The sequence below is a fragment of the Patella vulgata genome, chromosome 8, assembly GCF_932274485.2.
Source record: "Patella vulgata chromosome 8, xgPatVulg1.2, whole genome shotgun sequence".
In the NCBI taxonomy this organism is placed as follows: Eukaryota; Metazoa; Mollusca; class Gastropoda; family Patellidae; genus Patella; species Patella vulgata.
Genome location: NC_065886.2, coordinates 33,566,330 through 33,585,108, shown reverse-complemented (window position 1 = coordinate 33,585,108; position 18,779 = coordinate 33,566,330). Strand labels below are relative to the sequence as shown.

Here is an 18,779-nt window from a genome sequence, read left to right as displayed (position 1 = left end):
ACAGGGGGCGTGTTCAGGTATTTGAACAGGAGAGGGTCCGGGGTGGGTCAAGGGTGGAAACAACACCAAGTTTAGCATAAGGCCAGGAGGATTACCCAAGAAATTTATATACATGTAATTAGAAGCCCAGAGACAATATTTCTGCTCATTTAGGTTCATGCGTGTATAAGATTAGAGTGGATCCGGAGTGAGGCCAAAACAGCGTCAATGCTTCGTACGTTTGTTTAATCGACGTTATTTCAATGAATACAGGAGAAACCAAAATATGCAGTTTGTGAGCAGCAGGGAACTAGAACACCTCGGATCCCTGCTCTAGACACGCCGCTGTTACCGTTCTCGGGTGAATTAAACCTCCCAGAGACGTGTATATTAATAATAGACCGAATACTTGACAAATCTATAACTCTATGATTGGTATCGATTGAATGAATAAACACTATCGCCCTTATTACTTGCCTTTTCATACCTAATAGAAGGGCACTTTTTGTATAATTCATAGCCAAGATACGGTTATTATACGGTAACAAAGGACGAAGACAATTAGTGTTGACTCAAGGAATACATTTCACGTATTGCCATTGTCCATACAACCAGGTGACCAATTGCTAGCCAATATTTTAAAAAATTGAAGGAGAGAGGGATTTGCATTAAGGATTTCTCCGGTGGTCAAGTTGTATGACCGGGTCTTAGTAAATGTTTTTGTGTCGACGTTTCATCCAGACACCAATACTCATGGTTAGACTGTGTTAGTATTCAAGATACTTCTTTAGGACTAAGTCATTAAATTCATCGAGTGGGATTTGCATTAAGATTTAGTCGTGGTCAAGTTGTGTGACCGGTTCTTGGTGAGTGTTTTTATATATATATATAGTGGAACCGAATAGAAAACTTATTTCATACGCATAAATAAAAGTGTCAACGTTTTATCTAGACCGCAATATTCGTTGTTAGTATTGAAGATACTTCTTGTGGACCAAGTCATTAAATTCGTCAAGTAGTGAACTCTACACCGACTGTCTGTGAAACACACTTCACTTATACCTAACGATGTCTTGTGGCCACTTTTAACTTTTTCTCGATTTGCTGTGGATTCTTAACTTTAAAATAACGGGGTGTCGAATTTGTGTTTTTGTGTGAAAATGTTAAAGTGTCAAAAGGATATTTGCCTTTTTTTTATATTTTGAGTTTACTTAGATTTCAAAAATAGCCAACTCCCGTCGTAAAGGTTTCACTCACGTTTTCATGAGAAGTACTCAGTAAAATAATTGTTTCTTTTGATTCTCGGAGCAATATGACATATTTATAGAATACCTGTGTTAGTAATTTACGGTATTCTAATGTTTGTAATTATCGATATTGTATGATGATACGGATAGATTGATTTAGTGTTAGACAGGTCAGTACAACTTCATTTTAATCTTTTTTTTAAAAGTTTAGTGTTTTATAAAGTATACTTTGATAGTCTGTTTTTCAAGTTATCATGTTGCCCTACACAGGGGTGAATGGAGGTTGTTTGATCGGCGACGGGGGACTGGGGATCACGGAATGGGTAATCAAATAAGCGGGTGATCAGGAGTTCAACGAATGGGGAAGCATGTGAGTGGGGGAGCAGGAGGTCAAAGAATGTATAAACATGTGAGTGGGGGAGCTGGAGGCCAAAGAATGGATAAACATGTGGGTGGGGGAGCTGGATGTCAACGAATGGGTGAATGGGAGGGGGGGGGTGCTGGAGGTCAAAGAGTGGGGAAGCATGTGAGTTGGGGAGCTGAGGTCAAAGAATGGCGAATCATGTGAATGGGAAGCTGATATCATGGAATGGGCAAGTATGTATGAGTGTGGATGTGGTGGGGGTGGGGGTGGTTGGTGGGGGGAGAGGGTCCAGTAATAGGTAAGCGTATCATTTTGACGTCTGATTACCAAATCGAAACTATTACTCTAATTATTTATAAACACACTACCCGATCTCGTGCACGTGGTTATACCTACTTCATCTTTATTACTTCAGATTTTAAATTTTTTTAAATAACATATTTCTCATTGTATTTTTGAGTGTATTGCTAAGATTTTGTGTATCTGTTAAACTATGTTGTGTCGTTTATTGCTAAGATTATATGGTTTTGTGTAAGGATAAGTTGTGCTGTGTATTGCTAAGATTTTGTGTTTTTTGTCTAACCATGTATTGCTATGCAGTATAATGAGTGATTATTTAAACGGTTGAACAGATACGAGGTGTGATTTATCATACTGTATATATGACTATAATATATAGACTATTTACTCTTTTGAATATAATGCATATCCTTCAATAAATCGTAATTTATAAATCGCTAAAGGCCATGCGCTAATTTCTTATTCAAGTAATTTTGCGCTTTTATATTATTATGTTCGAGTTAAATTATTTGAAATGTCAATTATTGTATTTTCAAATTCGAATTTGACACCTAATATATCAGTGAAATACGAATCTACCAAAACTATAACACAACCATAACACTACCCCTAATACGCTAGAATACCCGAAATTACTTCCCAAACCAAAACCCTAATATACAAGTAGCACCCGAAACAAATTCCTCAGTCATAACCCAGCCCTACTCTCTAAAACACTCGAAACAACTTTCCTTAGACCCTAACCCAAACTCCTTACTCTCTAGAACACCCCATAGCCATAACCCCAACCCGCTAGAACACCAGGAAACACTTCCCCTTTATTTCAGTACTTCACATAGCCCACCCAACAAATTTCGGTTGTACATGTATGGTACTGAAGACACCCCGCTGTTTATTAGTTACGAACGATTAGTTTTTTATATAACACTGTTGGTGTCAGACAGGGTTACATGTTGCTCCTTTCACTCTACGTGTCACGCGTCAAGGTAAAATGTAAATTTTGCGGTTTTTGATGTTAAACACGAGGAACATTAAAGTGACACTAACATCTCTTCAATGTATGTGTGTGAAATAACTTTATATAACGTCCGCTTCCACCAAAGTGATATCGTTGGCTTTAAAGTGAAACTAACATCTCTTCAATGTGTGTGGGTGTGTGTGTGTGTGTGAAATAACTTTATTTAACGTCCGCTTTCCACCGAAGTGATATCGCCGACAAAAAAAAAATATTTCTTCCCTGATACATAGAAGAAGAAAAAGTGTTTATTAAAGTGTCACACGGTGTACATTTACATATCATAATTCAGTTAAAAACTTAATTAAAGAGAACATAGCTAGGAGAACTGGTGTCGGGCTTTCAGGAGTGTAAGAGCCATGGTTACGAATGTGGTAGAAACTGATATCATCTATAATTATTACAAATGACCTACGGCCCCTTTTCCTAATTTAGGGTTCAAAGTGATTATATTTGATACGTGGACATGACTAATGCAAACTTTGATAAACTTGGGTTGAATTGGTCAGTCAATAAACGAAGGTCGTGAACTGATCACATTGATATGACCATAAACCAAGAGAGAAATGTAGTTTAACGTCCGCCTAACACAATCTAGCGTCCTTCGGGACTAACATATTCTAAGGATTTTTTGTGTAAGCAATATTTAAAAAAAAAAAAAAAATCATGAATAGGAGCCAGTGAACTGGCATAGCCTATATCACCTTCTTCCATACGTAATTCACTAGCACATAGGGGTCTTTAGGATTGGGAGGAATCCGGGGGATTCGGAGCAAAGTCACGAAGCTAGGCAGGCGGCCCTACTCTACTCTTCGTCACGTACAGGCTTGGGATCGAAGTCATGCCACTTCACTCAATAACAAACTCAAAGCGCACGCGTTAGGCCACTCTACACCCCACTCCATTCTATAAACTAAAATATGGGGTTTAAATTCCACGTCAACTCAACCTAATCATGCTAACTAGGGGTTACACGCCCACACTACTCAAATAAGGCTTTTAGGTCCACTCAACTCAACTGGGGGTTTAACGTCTACTTAACTCAACTAAGGCTTTAAAGTCTACTTAACTCAACTAAGACTTTAAAGTCTACTTAACTCAACTAAGCCATTAAAGTCTGCTTAACTCAACTAAATCTACTTAACTCAACTAAGGCTTTAAAGTCTACTTATCTCAACTAAGACTTTAAAGTCTACTTAACTCAACTCGGGGTTTAACATCTACTTAACTCAACTCGGGGTTTAACGTCTACTTAACTCAACTAAGGGATTAACGTCTCCTTAACTCAACTACGGATTGAAGGCCCATTAAAGTTCAATTATAAAATGTCATTAAAACGATTAAAATAACATTATTTATCATCTGCTTCTCCAATGAAGTGATATCGCAGACAATTTGTTGTGAAGTTTGTGTTTGCGATTAAATATGATGGGTGTCAATCAAAATGATTGACGTGATTTTATTGGTTGTATAGAGTTACATGTATGTTGAGTATATTTATATACAAATTACTTATTGATAACCTTTCTATAAACATAAACAACGATTTGGGAGGTAGGGTGGCCTAATGGTCTAGCTCTAGCTGGAAGGTTACCTCTGGCTTGCGATCGTGGTTGCGATCGTTGGTTTGAGCGTGTGTCACTTGGAGATATAGAGGCCTTCTCAACCTCGTGGGTTTACGTCGGGTACTCAGCCTCCTCCACAGGAAAGACCCCCGAGCGTGCACTAAGCATAATAATAATAAAATAAGACAACGTGTCTGCGATATCATCATCAGTGGAAGCGGGCGTTAAACACTAGACGAAGAATATACCACGATATAAATATGTAATCAGTTTTATCTTGTATTTTTTATTTACGGTGTCCCAAGAAATGAAATGGAATGGGGTTTAACGTCCTACTGTTTTGCTCCGACTGGGGTAATGAAGACGGGCATATGCCATACAGTGTGCTATGAGGGACGGTTTGCAAGGACAACGGTACTACTCACCCCCCCCCCCACACACACACACACACCCCCACCCCCACACACTCGCTGTACTGTCGCTTTAATCAATAACGTATATTCACTTTTCTACGTGGTTCTATAGAGTACGTGATAATAAGTTAATATTATCTGAGTGTCTTATTATCTGTATGATATAGTGTATATGATATGATTAATATATAATATAGACTAAATGATTGACAGTCCTATATTGACATAACCAGATCACGTTACAGCTAAACTAATACCTGACAATATACTTAAACAGTTGATTTCTCTTTATAATAATATACATTACTCGGGTCGTATAATAATATACATTACTCGGGTCGTTCAATAATATACATTGCACGGATCGTTCAATAATAAACATTGCCCGGATCGTTCAATAATATAAATTACTCGGATCGTTCAATAATATGAATTACTCGGATCGTTCAATTATATAAATTACTCGGATCATACAATATCAATAATATAGGTATATGCCTTGGGTCGTGCAGTGAAATACATTCCTTGGGTCGTGCGGTGAGATGCATTACTTGGGTTCATATCTACATGGTCGCTTACTCGTCGGATCTGACAAAAATCTAATAAATGTAAAGGGATTTAACGTCCTACATTTCTGTATCAACCTGGGCTAATGAAGAAGGAATAGGCCATGCGGTTTGCTGTTTGGGACATTTTGCCCGGGCAGCGCAGTTTCCAGCCTACTATTTATCGAATTCTAACTGCCAAGGGTTATTTTACGTACAGTGTCCAATGTCCATCATTACACGGGTCATCTATTTTCCATCTCACCAGAACGAAAATAGGCCTTCCCTTGTAAGGCCCTCTGTGCTGCACCACTGACTTAGCGAAGCAAGGCGTATCTCCATCCTATCCGAACGGGGGATCACGTGGCTAAGTGGGTAAGACGCTGGCTCGCTAGCCTGGAGGTCGGGTGTTCGATCCCTGCATTGGCCGAGAAAGTTCATCCAGATTTTCCGGCGTGGTTTCCCCTTGTCAGTGAGACGTTAAACCCCATTTCATTTCATCCTATCCGAACGACTAGAGATGTTTTCCTTGCGAGACGATCCCCCCCTCCACCCACCACCCACCACCACCACCACCACCGTGTCCTAAAGCATAGACATGGACAAACAATGTCCGTCTTCATTAGCCTGGTTGGAGCAGACAAGCAAAACGTGCAAACCCCATTCATTTCATTTCATTTTACTTTCTCTTTTAAAAGAGTTACCGATTTGATTAACGGATATGTTCTTTCGTCTTTCCCCTGATACTACAGTAACAGAGTGGATTAACAGACATGTTATATCATATTAAGAAGGGATTATCGGAGGATTATGCAGGGATTATATATTAGATAACATACCCAGATAAAACATATCAACTTTTGTCTAGCGTAGGATAAAACATGTTAACTTTATCATGTTTCACAATTATTAAACCAGAGTCTTGTCTAGTCTACGATAATAATACTAAGGTTATATTGTCCAGATTATATTCATTTGTCTCAAAATGACAGAATGAGGCCTACGGAGTTAAATCCCATTTCTGTAGTTTTCGTTTTGAAATAATGGTATTGGCTTTGTTTTTCGTGAGTAGTCTATCACCATACTGGCCCCTATGTGAGACGTCACATTAACTAACAGGTTCCAGTAGACGTTGTATTATGTAAGATTTAGATAAATTTAGATGGCTCTTCTTGATATAAAAGTTCAGTTTTTGAAGATGTGGCGTAGGCTATTTATTATCGTAGCAACGGTACTTGACAATCGAGTCTAGGTCTAGATTATCCAGTTTTGAATTAGATTATTAAATGGAAATCTTGTTTCAATCCAGGTGGTTTGCGTGGCGGAATGGTTAACGCGTGCACGTTGGATCATTAGGTATATCATTGAGTCAAGTGGCATGGTTCGCTCTCGGTGTTGGCCGAGAAAGTTCATCGGGATTTTCCGACTTTTTCCCCTCGTCAGTGGAGCAGGACGGAGGGTCTGACACGGGCCCGTCCGCGTGAAATGCTCGCCCCCCGCTCAGAAATTGCTAACAATCATTAAAGTATACACAGTTCCTTATATTAACCTAAAAAAAACTACGCTTCCCTAAGCAGGAGGAGGTATAATTCAGGCGACAAATGAATTGCGCGCTAAACTACGAACGAAAGACTAGGTAGCTGATAACATAATCAAGGGAGATAACTCTGCCGATACCGTTTTAGGCCACGTTGTCACAAACACTACATACATTATTATTGATACTAAAAAACAGGTAAAATAATTGTTTTGTCCAAGGAGTTTGGAATTAAAGATTGGTCCGAACTGATGGATAAATATATTACGTCAAAGTCGCCAAGGGTAAGGTCTGAAACGGCATCTACATCTATGGACAGAAGTAACAAGGTCAGCAAATGCCCAAATGATCTTGGAATGTTGACCACTTGTCCGGCACAACCGCAGACAGGTATACAATTCCCGAAAAATTCTTCTGGCCGGAAATCTATCAGTATGCGCATATTAATCCCACGGTATCTCATTACTTTATAAACCATTTTTTTTGTACTAATCTAAAATAGTTTTAAATAAATTTTAAAAATCACGATTTTTTTTGGTTTGAATACTTATTTTAAAATGCGTATTAGACGCCTAGGTAACTACATAGCATGATGATTACAACAGTCTGTTAGAATGACCTTTCCGAAAATATCCTCTAAATGTTCGCCCCCCCCCCCCCTACCGAAAGGTAATGCCCCCCCCCCCCGCTTAATGCTGTCTAGATACAGGCCCGGTCTGACAAGAACAATTGTCTAGCCTTTCGGATGGCATGTAAAACGAGGTCCCGTGTACACATTGGCGTACACGTAAAAGATCCCTTGGCAGTTGGGATTCGATATAGGAGTAGGATGTAGCGCCGCTGTCCGGGCAAAATGTCCATCATACCACGCTGTATGGCGTATGCCCGTCTTCATTAGCCCAGTTGGAGCAGAACAGTAGGGCGTTAAACCCCATTTCATTTCATTTCATTTATAGACAATGTAAAATAATTGGTGCATATTCCAGAACAAAAGATACAGTACAGTTTATTTAATAACGTGTTCCGAGCAAGGTATATCTCTTCATTTCAAATATTCTGACGTGCTCCGGACGAGGTATCTCAATTGTTATACAATGCGTTACAATAAATAGTAAACAGTGTGTGAAGATCATCAACGTGAAATCTGATATAACAAACTATAATATTTAACATTGCTCTTGGTCTAGGGCACCTGAAATCAAATATCCCTTTTATACAAAAGGCTTTTTTAGCGGAAATATTTTCACTTCTTTTTTAGGATATAAGATTTCACAAAACTTAGCACAGAAAATCATACCTTTTGTAAAACGTTTTTTCTATACAAATTTTTATGTTTAGATTTTTGACATTGTGAATGAAATTGACATTGTAAAGGGACATCTTGGCTCAGAAACTTCATTTTTTTTAAATGGTGAACATTATAAACGGTCCATTATCAAGGATATACCGGTCATAATTATGCGTATTAATCGGACACATGACACAGTTCTATTAAATACAATAACTGTTTATTACTGCGACAAGGATAACAAATTTATGTAATACAATTACTGTTTATATAGTGAGACACGAGTAACAAATTTATGGAATACAATTAATGTTTATTACTGAGATACAGGTAACAAATCTATGGAATATGATTACTGTTTATAACTGAGACACAAGTAACAAATCTATGGAATATAATTACTGTTTATTACTGCGACATGGGTAACAAATCTGTGGAACACAATTACTGTTTATATTTGCTTGGAGTTTTCACTAGGAAATTCAACACATATATGTTAAATGAACGAGTATATGTGCGAATCAATGAATGGATAAATGTCATTGACACAATTTAGTTTGAAATTGGCCACTACACAAACTTACAAAAATTATTCAGCAATGTTTAGCTGGGAGAATTTTGCCAAGGCGTGTTGCGATCCTATTTTATAGTACCGCCAGTGATGATAAGCAATGTGGGTGATCGGGGATATTGACCTGGACAATGGCGACAAGTGGCACATCTGTGCACTTAAATAATGCACTATCAATGCGGTCGTTAATAGTATACTATACCAGTCATCCAAGACGATGTCCTGGTTGATCTTGTCAGATTATTAAATTAGAAATTGGATATTTTCTAAAGCTAAATATCCTTTTAAACTATTCATGTAATTAAATCTTTGATTTTTTAGACATTTTTTTATAGAATTTTTTTCTCTATTGTAGGTTGTAATATTACACGTGTGTGATGTCACGTGATTATAGATAGATGGATATATATAAACGTAACACGTGGGATAACGAACACATATAACAAACAAAGGAATTATATTTGTGAAACTGAGGAACAATAGTCAATTTATGCTAAGACTTCAAGTGGAATAAATTTCAGACTGTAATTGTTGAATCCGGAATTTTAAATCGATTTCCAAAGTTCCTGTTTATTGAGTATCGATCGGTTAACTGTTTTAATCGATGTTTTTAGTTTGATCAGCATCCATTAATTAACCACATTGTTTATCTGGATTTGTCTTTCGTTCCGTTAAGTTTCATTAAAAGAGTGGATTAAAGTAACAGGGGCTGGAAGATAGAAGCTATCCCGACTAATCATTACTGGAAAGTTTGGAGAGCCTGGCTTTACAAATGAAAAATAGATATGGCTGTTTATAAAAGCGAAAGTATAATCTGTTTGTAACGGCCAATGTGGCCTACATCTGAAAGATGTTTGGTTTGAGGTCTCCTCTGACAGACTCGCTATCAGCTTCTGAATTTGACAATGTCAACAAAATATTCAGTCAAAGGTGAGATAATTTTATTTTATTTTTTTTATTTACCCCCCCTCCCCCCACAGGGTTATAAATGCATGCAGCGCCAGGTTTAGATGAAGAGCGGCCCTAGACTATTTCATGTGTAAGGCCCTCCCCGTTCCCCACCCTAACGACGATAATGTGTGTTTGAGAGACACACTTGAATAAAACCGAGGATTATGACATGTTGAAGACTGCATGTGTAAGAAAGACTTATGCCAGTGTCAAAACTCAAAAATAGTATACTACGTTGTGGACGAAGGACCCCTAGATCTTAAGGCTCTAGGCTTAAGCCTACCAAGACTGTATGGCGTATGCCCGTCTTCATTCCCAGTCGGTGCAGAACAGTAGGACGTTAAAACCCCATTTCATTTTATTTTAATTTGTACACCTTTAACTACACGATCACGATCATGGGTACTGTTTTGTCATCTCAGATCACGAGTGACTTCACACGATGATCGCTTTTTTTTTTCTTTAAGCTTTCTCCTTTTGTATGGTCCGTCTACCGTCTTCATTACCTCAGATGACAGTTGAAATTCGATACAAGAACCGGGCGTAACGCTGCTATGGGGACAAGAGAAAGAGAGAGAGACAAATGGGGTTTAACGTCCACTCGACACAAACTAGGTCATTTCGGGACTAACACATGGTTCAATTCTATTTCCATAATTCGCTTGCGCGTAGGGGTCTTTAGCAATGGGAGAAAACCGGAGGACCCAGAGAAAACCCACGAGGTTGGACAGGCGACCATACTCCTTGTCACGTACTACCGGGGAATCGAAACCACGGCTGTTGACTTAATGACAGACTTTATGGTACAGCACACACGTGCTAAACATTCAGCCCCCCCCCCCCCCAAACCACCCACATATAGACAAATTTCCCTCATAGCAAACTGCGTGGCGTGTGCCCGTTATCATTAGCCCAATCGGTGCTGAAAAGTATGATGTTAAGCCTGATTTGATGTGATGGTGCTGGTGATGTGAATGTCATTTCATTTCATTTCATTTCATTTCATTTCTCCATCTTCATTTAGCTCTTCATTTCATTTCATTTCTCCATCTTCATATAGCTCTGTCGGAGCAGAACAGCAGAGCGCTAAACCCCATTTCATTTGATTTCATTTCGTTTCTCCCTTTTTATACGTCCACATTCATAATGTGAACGTATTATGCCGTCGCCCCTGTCTGTGTGTGTGTGTGTGTGTGTGTATGTATGTATGTGTGTGTGTGTGTCTGTGGTTCGCCTACAGGGCGCAATTCTTCATGGATTTTCTTCAAACTTGGTATACTTATTCCTTATACCCCAAGGAAGATCCCTATTGTTTTTGGTGCATGCCCGACCCCCCGGGGCAGAGCCACGCCCATTTCTAGTATTTGTTTGTTTGTCGTCTACAGGCCACATTTCTTAACTAATAATCTTGAAACTTTGCATACACATTCTTTGTACCCTAAGGAACATCCCTATCGTTTGGGGTGCATGCCCAACCCCCAGGGGCAGAGCCACGCCCATTTTCTTTTCGTGTGTCTTTGTGTCGCCTACAGGGCGCAATTCTTACTGGATTTTCTTCAAACTTGGTATACTTATTCCTTATACCCCAAGGAAGATCCCTATTGTTTTTGGTGCATGCCCGACCCCCAGGGGCAGAGCCACGCCCATTTCTAGTATTTGTTTGTTTGTCGTCTACAGGCCACATTTCTTAACTTATAATCTTGCATACACATTCTTTGTACCCTAAGGAACATCCCTATCGTTTGGGGTACATGCCCAACCCCCAGGGGCAGAGCCACGCCCATTTCCCATTTTCTTTTCGTGTGTCTTTGTGTCGCCTACAGGGCGCAATTCTTACTGGATTTTCTTCAAACTTGGTATACTTATTCCTTATACCCCAAGGAAGATCCCTATTGTTTTTGGTGCATGCCCGACCCCCAGGGGCAGAGCCACGCCCATTCCTTATATTTATTTATTTGTTTGTCATCTACAGACCGCATTTCTTAACGTATCAACTTTACATATTTATTCCTTATACCCTAAGGATGATCCCTATTGTTTTTAGTGCATGCTCGCCTCCCCGGGGCAGAGCCACGCCCATTTTTGTATTTGTTTGTTTGTCGTCTACAGGCCGCATTTCTTAACGTATCATCTTGAAACTTTGCATACTTATTCTTTGTACCCTCAGGAACATCCCTATCGTTTTGGGTGCATGCCCACCCCCCAGGGGCAAAGCCACGCCCATTTTCTTTTTCTATGTGTGTGTGTCGCCTACAGACCACAATTCTTAATCAATTGTCTTGAAATTTTTTCATATGAATTGCTTATACCCTAACGATGACCCCTATTGTTTTTTTACCCCCAGGGGCAGAGCCACGCCCATTTTCTTTTCTTTTTATGTCTGTGTGTCACCTACAGGCCACAATTCTTAATCAATCGTCTTGAAAATTTTTCATATGAATTGCTTATACCCTAAGTATGATCCCTATTGTTTTTGGTGCATGCCCGACCACCAGGGGTAGAGCCACGCCCATCCCTTATATTTATTTATTTGTTTGTCATCTACAGATCGCATTTCTTATCGTATCACCTTGAAACTTAGCATACATATTCCTTCTATCCTAAGGAACATCCCTATTAGTTGTGGTGAATACCCAACCCCCAGGGGCAGAGCTACGCCCATTTTCTTTTTTTATGTCTGTGTGTCACTTGCAGACCGCATTTCTTAATCGATCATCTTGAAATTTTTTTTAGACTTATTCCTTATAGCCTAAGGCTACGTTTTTACACTTATTCCTTAATCCTAAGGCTGGCCTCTATTATTATTTTTGGTGCATGCTCAACCCCTTGGGACAGAGTCACGCCTAATGTTTGTGTGTCTTGTGTTTTGCCTACAGGCCGCAATTCTTAACCGATCCTTTTGAAATGGGGATACCTATTCTAAACGTCATGCTTTTAGAATAAAGACATCGATTGTTTTAAAATAAAAATTGTGTTCTGTTAATGTGAACGAAACGTTAAACTGATAGCAGTCCTACAACCCAGTTTTATTTCACAGACCCTCAATGCAAACTGGACCATATCAAACAAAACAGGAATGTGGACGTATATTGCTGCGTTAGCGATGCTCTTGTTTATAAATAATATGCTTTCAGCTTACATTAGATAGTGATACTGTATCTCTTTTAAATCGCTTTAAAAAAAAACCCGTTTATTTTTATCAGCTTTTAACGACTTTAATCCATAATAAATATTATCTGTACATCATATTTTTATGTTTATATTATATTTTTATCTTTTTATGTTTATATTATATTTTTATGTGTATATCTTTTCATCTTATTATACGTTTTAACTTATATACTTTTTATGTATCTCATAAATAAATGTGTGTCTGTAATTTATGGCGACGCACATTGCGGTTTTTCTTCAGGTGCTCTGACTTTTTCCCCACTGCTAAAGAGCCCTTCATGAAAGCAAATTATTGAAATTGTATCTTTCGGTCTGTGCAGCCTTTTTTCTTGACGGTTTCACGTTTCTCTGCACAGAGCATGCACCTTTATGCACCATCATCTGCTGTTAATTTTATCACTATTGAGTCGTGGTAATTATCTAACCGAATAAGAGATACTGTCAACCTGAAATATTATATATCTTTTTTAAAAAAGGGGTATTAAATTGGCTGCAAGACTGGGTTTAATTACTATCTATGTAGCAAGCTGCAAGGCGGTGAATTTAACTATCTAATCGACCGTGTAACGAGAAATGGGAATTTACATAAATTTATGACTTAAAGGCACACTATTATAGCTTTTAAGAATATAAACAATAAAAATCGGACTAACCAAAAACCATAACGGTCGAAAAAATGATCTAAATCGACCAATCCGAAGCCCCATTGCTTTATGTTGATTTCCTGTCAAGCTGATTGATTGCGTCAACGTCGTTAAAGATGGCTTCCCGCGTTTAAACTGTGTGATTTAATGATATATTTTCTACTAACTAATTTATCTATCAAAAGTTTGCTTTTCCGCATTTTAATCGCAAGCAAACAGCCCAATGTCGCAATAATCAATTTTAAGGAACCATATTTGTCACATGACTGTCTTGATTGAGGTAGAATCCATTTTAACTTGTATCTGTCGTTAGTCGTTGTATATTTACCATAAGTAAATTCTTGGATTGTGCCCTGCCAACTTCTTTTTCCGCTGTTTAATCAGATAGTCTATAAGATATTTACATCTCTCAATGTTCTCACAACCGTTAGCCATTAGATCATCATATGCGCTTGTAACGTCACTCGAGCGGACAGACTAAAGTTAGTGACACCCTTCAATGTTTTACCTATGGGCTGCTATGTGTGTTTTTCAGAGAATTCAGTAGTTTCTAGTAAGATTGGATGTCTCTACTTTCCATCAAAGCCCTATATACGCCTTTGCTTTCCACATGTACCAAATACGCTATACTTTCATTGGAAAAAATTACCCTACAAATACTTTCGTGGGAATATATCTGAACGAACGCCTGCATCTCACAATTTACATATGTTATAGTAAAAAGAATACCTTTAATTCTACGTTTTGTTACATTTTGATATACATACATGTATAAGGAAATGGTTATTTGACCCCGCGTGTTATGCACATGAAGTATTTTGGGCTTTGATTACGTACTTTGTTCTGTTTGTAAAAAAAACCCGTCAGTTTTCTATTAAAATGTAAATACTCTTGTTTACGGAAAATGTCCAGTTACCTTTTTTTCCCTAAACTACATAAGGATAGTTGGTGTGAACACAATAAAAAGCAATGCAAACTTTAAATGCCGTTTACATAAATTAGAATTTAAAAAGTCTTTCGACCATTTAACACTTATTTAAATCCTTCTTTATTCTGGAATGTAGAAGCTTTAAGCGCTTTGAAATCGTATTGTTTCGTATATTTGCATAAGCATGTCAAATTTCTTATTAAATTTAAATAGTTCTAAAATAGGCATTCCAGTGTCATTCAGGGTGTTTTATTTCAATTTGCATTCCGTTTTAGATATCAATTGACTTTTCATAATAAAAGTTTATAAAAAAAATTGGTGTAGATGATTTCAATAAAAAAATTTAGGACCTTTTGGCATTAATTAATTGTTCTGAATGTGTTTCATAGTTTTTAGTACATATATGCAAACTATGTCAGTCTATATACCGTATCTAATATCGATTGATTTCTTATAATAAAAGTTTATAATCGATTGGCGTACATAGTTTAAAGGGACCATCCCGATTTTAACAAAGTCTCAGAAATAAAAGTCCGTGTACGTATGAAATTTAAACAGAGGAATGGTGTATTTACCTTGTCTCAAAATTTCAGCTCAAAGTATTGAGTCGTTTGGACATGAACGTCGAAACCACTTATCCGGACACATAACCCTTTTAAGATTTCGGGTCAATTTTTTCGATGGGTGACCTGATAATCTATTGCCGTGACTTTAGAGGTATATGCAGTGCATGGCCCACGTGCTGTACTTGATAACGAAACGTAAATTTCACCTACACGGTATTTTCTAAAATAAAAGTCTGGTTTTATCCAGATACCGTATAATACAGCTTGGGACACCGGTCTCCATCTCCAGATGAAGACTGACAGGTTTAAGTTGTTTGAAAACGTATCACGTATATTGAGTTAGTTCCTCGGCCCTAATGTAGAGGCTTTTAAGGGTTTTTAACTCAAAATTAAGCAGTTTTATTCTTCAAAATATAATCGTAATTGGCCCTTTAAGTATTAAAATAGAGTTAATTAAGTACTAAAGTAGCGTGAATATATTTGATAGTGTTAAATACATATATTACCATATTTCATTCTATTCGTGTTTTATTTGCATAGCATAAATCATATCAATTGTCTTTTTATAATAAGAGTTTATAAATATTCCCCTATTTCCAGATCATATCTGGATCAATTGTGTTAATCATATCATATCATAATATCATATTAATTGTCTTCGCAAAATGAACGTTTATAAATAATACTTGTATTTGTTATGGTCTGTTGAATACTAATATAAATATTACACTCATTTACCACAAATAACTAACTGTATCGTAGAGACAGTAAATAAGAAATCTATCGGATGCGGATTACGGTGCATGTCTAGTAGATGCGTGTGGGGGGGGGGTCTTCGGTTCCGGAGTCCCCGCTGCTTGTTCGGTTTAGCCCCACTCAACTCTAGGTAGACACATATTGCCTTCCAATTTAAAACGCCTTCGTGGTTACCATCTGTCTCTGTTTACAAACAAATAACGAAAGTTTGTCTTTAAATTCGATATTTTATAACTTGTGATCTTTTGGTGAACGATCTATAAAGTCTTGGTTTCGATGACCTTCGTAGTTTACTGTTTTTGTGAACACAGTCAGAACAAGTGGATTTCAAATCCCATTTCATTTCCCCTTATTCTATTCAGCTACAGCCACTTTTCTTTACAGAGCAAGAATATTGGCCATTAATTCACGTTCACATTACTTTCTTTATAAACAAAGACTTCCAGTTACCCTGTTAACGCCACCGTAGTTCTTTGGGTCCTACATTTTGCAAACTACTTTAATATTAGATTGTGAATGAAATATCAAAAATATACATCGGCCGAACTGCCCCTTTAGTGTTTGTACAACTGATTTCAAACAGCCACAAGCACCTGTATAGTAAGTTAATTGCATTATTAGTAGAGGTTTAGCACCAGGTTTAATACAGAAGAGCGTTTAAAATATGCCACTATGTGAGTTCCTCATCTGAAAACAAACGAGACAATCCAACATGAAGCACATACGGAGTTCACCAAGGATGGATCCTTGGGTCATTAGATAAGTTAAGATAATACTTTACTATCCAAATAAAGGGTTAGGGTTAATGTAGAATAAGGACGTATAAAATATGCCACTATGCGAATACCTCATTTGAAAACAAACGAGAAAATCTAACATGAAGCACACATGGAGTTCGCCAAGGGTGGCTCCTTGGGTCATTAGATAAGTTAAGATGATACTTTACTATCCAAATAAAGTTTTATGGTTAATGTAGAAGGAACTATGTGAACTCAACGTCTGCAAACAAACGAAAAAAGTCAATTTATAAACCACGTGCGGAAGTCCCCTGGGATGGTTGCTCGGGTCATTAGATAATTTCAAAAACATATTCACCTAAACATATGAATAGGATAGCAAACCACTACCATGTTGTCAATTTACAACTAACAGATTAATTTAAACATTATTTCAATTAATCAACAAACTAGTTTATATTTTTATTCAATATTAAGTATGGTCAGCCCTAATATATAGTATTATAATCCTATGAAGCCTGAAGTTTAATATAAAGTGAAATACTTAATCCCTGAACTAACAAAGCGAAATACGTATCATTCTTTATTTCTTTATTATAATCCTTTTGTAAACTGGGTTTGTTTAATTTGATTTGATTTGATATTTTTTATTGCGACAGATTTCTATTCAGATGATAATCCCACGATAAAGTTTCTAGTTTTTCGAATGGAGGAAATTTTGTTACTTATGAAATAATTGTATGTACTCTAGAATTTAAGTTGTATTATGTAAGAGTGAAATCTGCCTATTGCAGGTCTTTATGTTGGCCTCAAATGTTATATACTTTATTAATTAGACATTTTATTCACATTACAAGCCCATAATTAACTCTCTAGAACATCGGATGGGCGTGATTTTTAATGGATTGAAACACGATCGCCATTAACAATTTGATTTAAAAACGAATAATCGAAACTTTGTTTTCTTTACCGTAACAATGTTAGCTATAAAAATCGAGACTATGTTATTCTTCTTGGACTGAAATTTTCATTATATTATTGTTTTCATTATAGCGAGAACTGTTAGCTCCTTATCTAAATCTTACATAATGCATCTTTAATTGATATATTTTCTAGAGGTATACTTTTCTAGGGGTATACTAAACTGTTCCATATTGATGATACGAAAGCATGTAAAAGATGGCATGGTCTCAAGGACAGGCCCAATTTTGTTATATAGCATCAGTATCCAATTAGACTACTTTGAATTGTATAAAACTATATACGGATAGAATCGTAAATGGATCTATAAATATTCAACTTAATTGACAATCAATGTAGATTACGATACAAGAAAAAACAAAGTCAATCTGTTAAAAATCATAAATTGTTTACATATAGGCGTATCGATAACAGTTACTGGTATTGACTGAATTGTCAGCTCTATACACACTAACTTGATGCGTGATACGTGTTTTACCATTTTCAGTAACTGCGATATTCGTAAACAGTAAATCTTCTTTTAAAATGCTTTATTTATATTTTAAGATAGTTTCACAAAACGTTTAGGATTTTATCGACAGCGATCGGGCTTTTTTCACACACCACAACGTAAATTTGTTGACGAGAAGTTGAATGTTCTCGGATTGTCTGTAAGAAGTTTAATCTGTTTGCTTATATTATAAACAGTATGTTGTTTGATCAGATAATCCTCAAGTTTGAATGAATATTAAATACTGATATCAGATAGAACTACCCAATTTAATATTCACAGTGAAAGTTTTACTTCTGCCCCCTGCTAGATAATCCGTGTAAACGATAGTCAGACCAACGTGGATTCGATCTATAAAAACTTTGCCGTGTTCAAGTAAAGAGAATATCTTCTCAGAAAAATTAAATAAAACATACAAAGCCAATTAATCAAATCGCAATTTCATAATATATTATTATTACTATTTTTAAACGCATTGAATTTACTTTATGGGTCATGATAGGTTTATCTAGATTGATTATTGTGGTCACCTGGTGTTCCTCAGGGCTCTGATCTAGGGGCATTTTCTCCTATTGCTGTGCCAGACTCCTCCTTATGACACACTTACAATACCGTGTCAAACTCATATGGGCTGTGACATCCTCATTACTGTGGCATATTATTGTGACAAACTTCTCTGTGTGACAAATTCTCGGACAAATAACTTATTTTAATGTATATTAATTTGATTG

General features: G+C 37.0%; 1 protein-coding gene across 1 annotated transcript in view; it reads left to right on the top strand.

Moving 5' to 3' along the window:
• Positions 1-666: 666 nt before the first annotated feature.
• Positions 667-18,779, top strand: part of LOC126829851 (protein inturned) — a 38,290-nt gene continuing 20,177 nt past the window's right edge. Inside the window, exons 1-2 of the mRNA XM_050560008.2 lie at positions 667-845; positions 9,180-9,754. Of these exons, the coding sequence (XP_050415965.2) occupies positions 9,675-9,754 (80 nt within the window). The 5' untranslated portion in view covers positions 667-845; positions 9,180-9,674. The remainder of the gene's footprint in view (positions 846-9,179; positions 9,755-18,779) is intronic.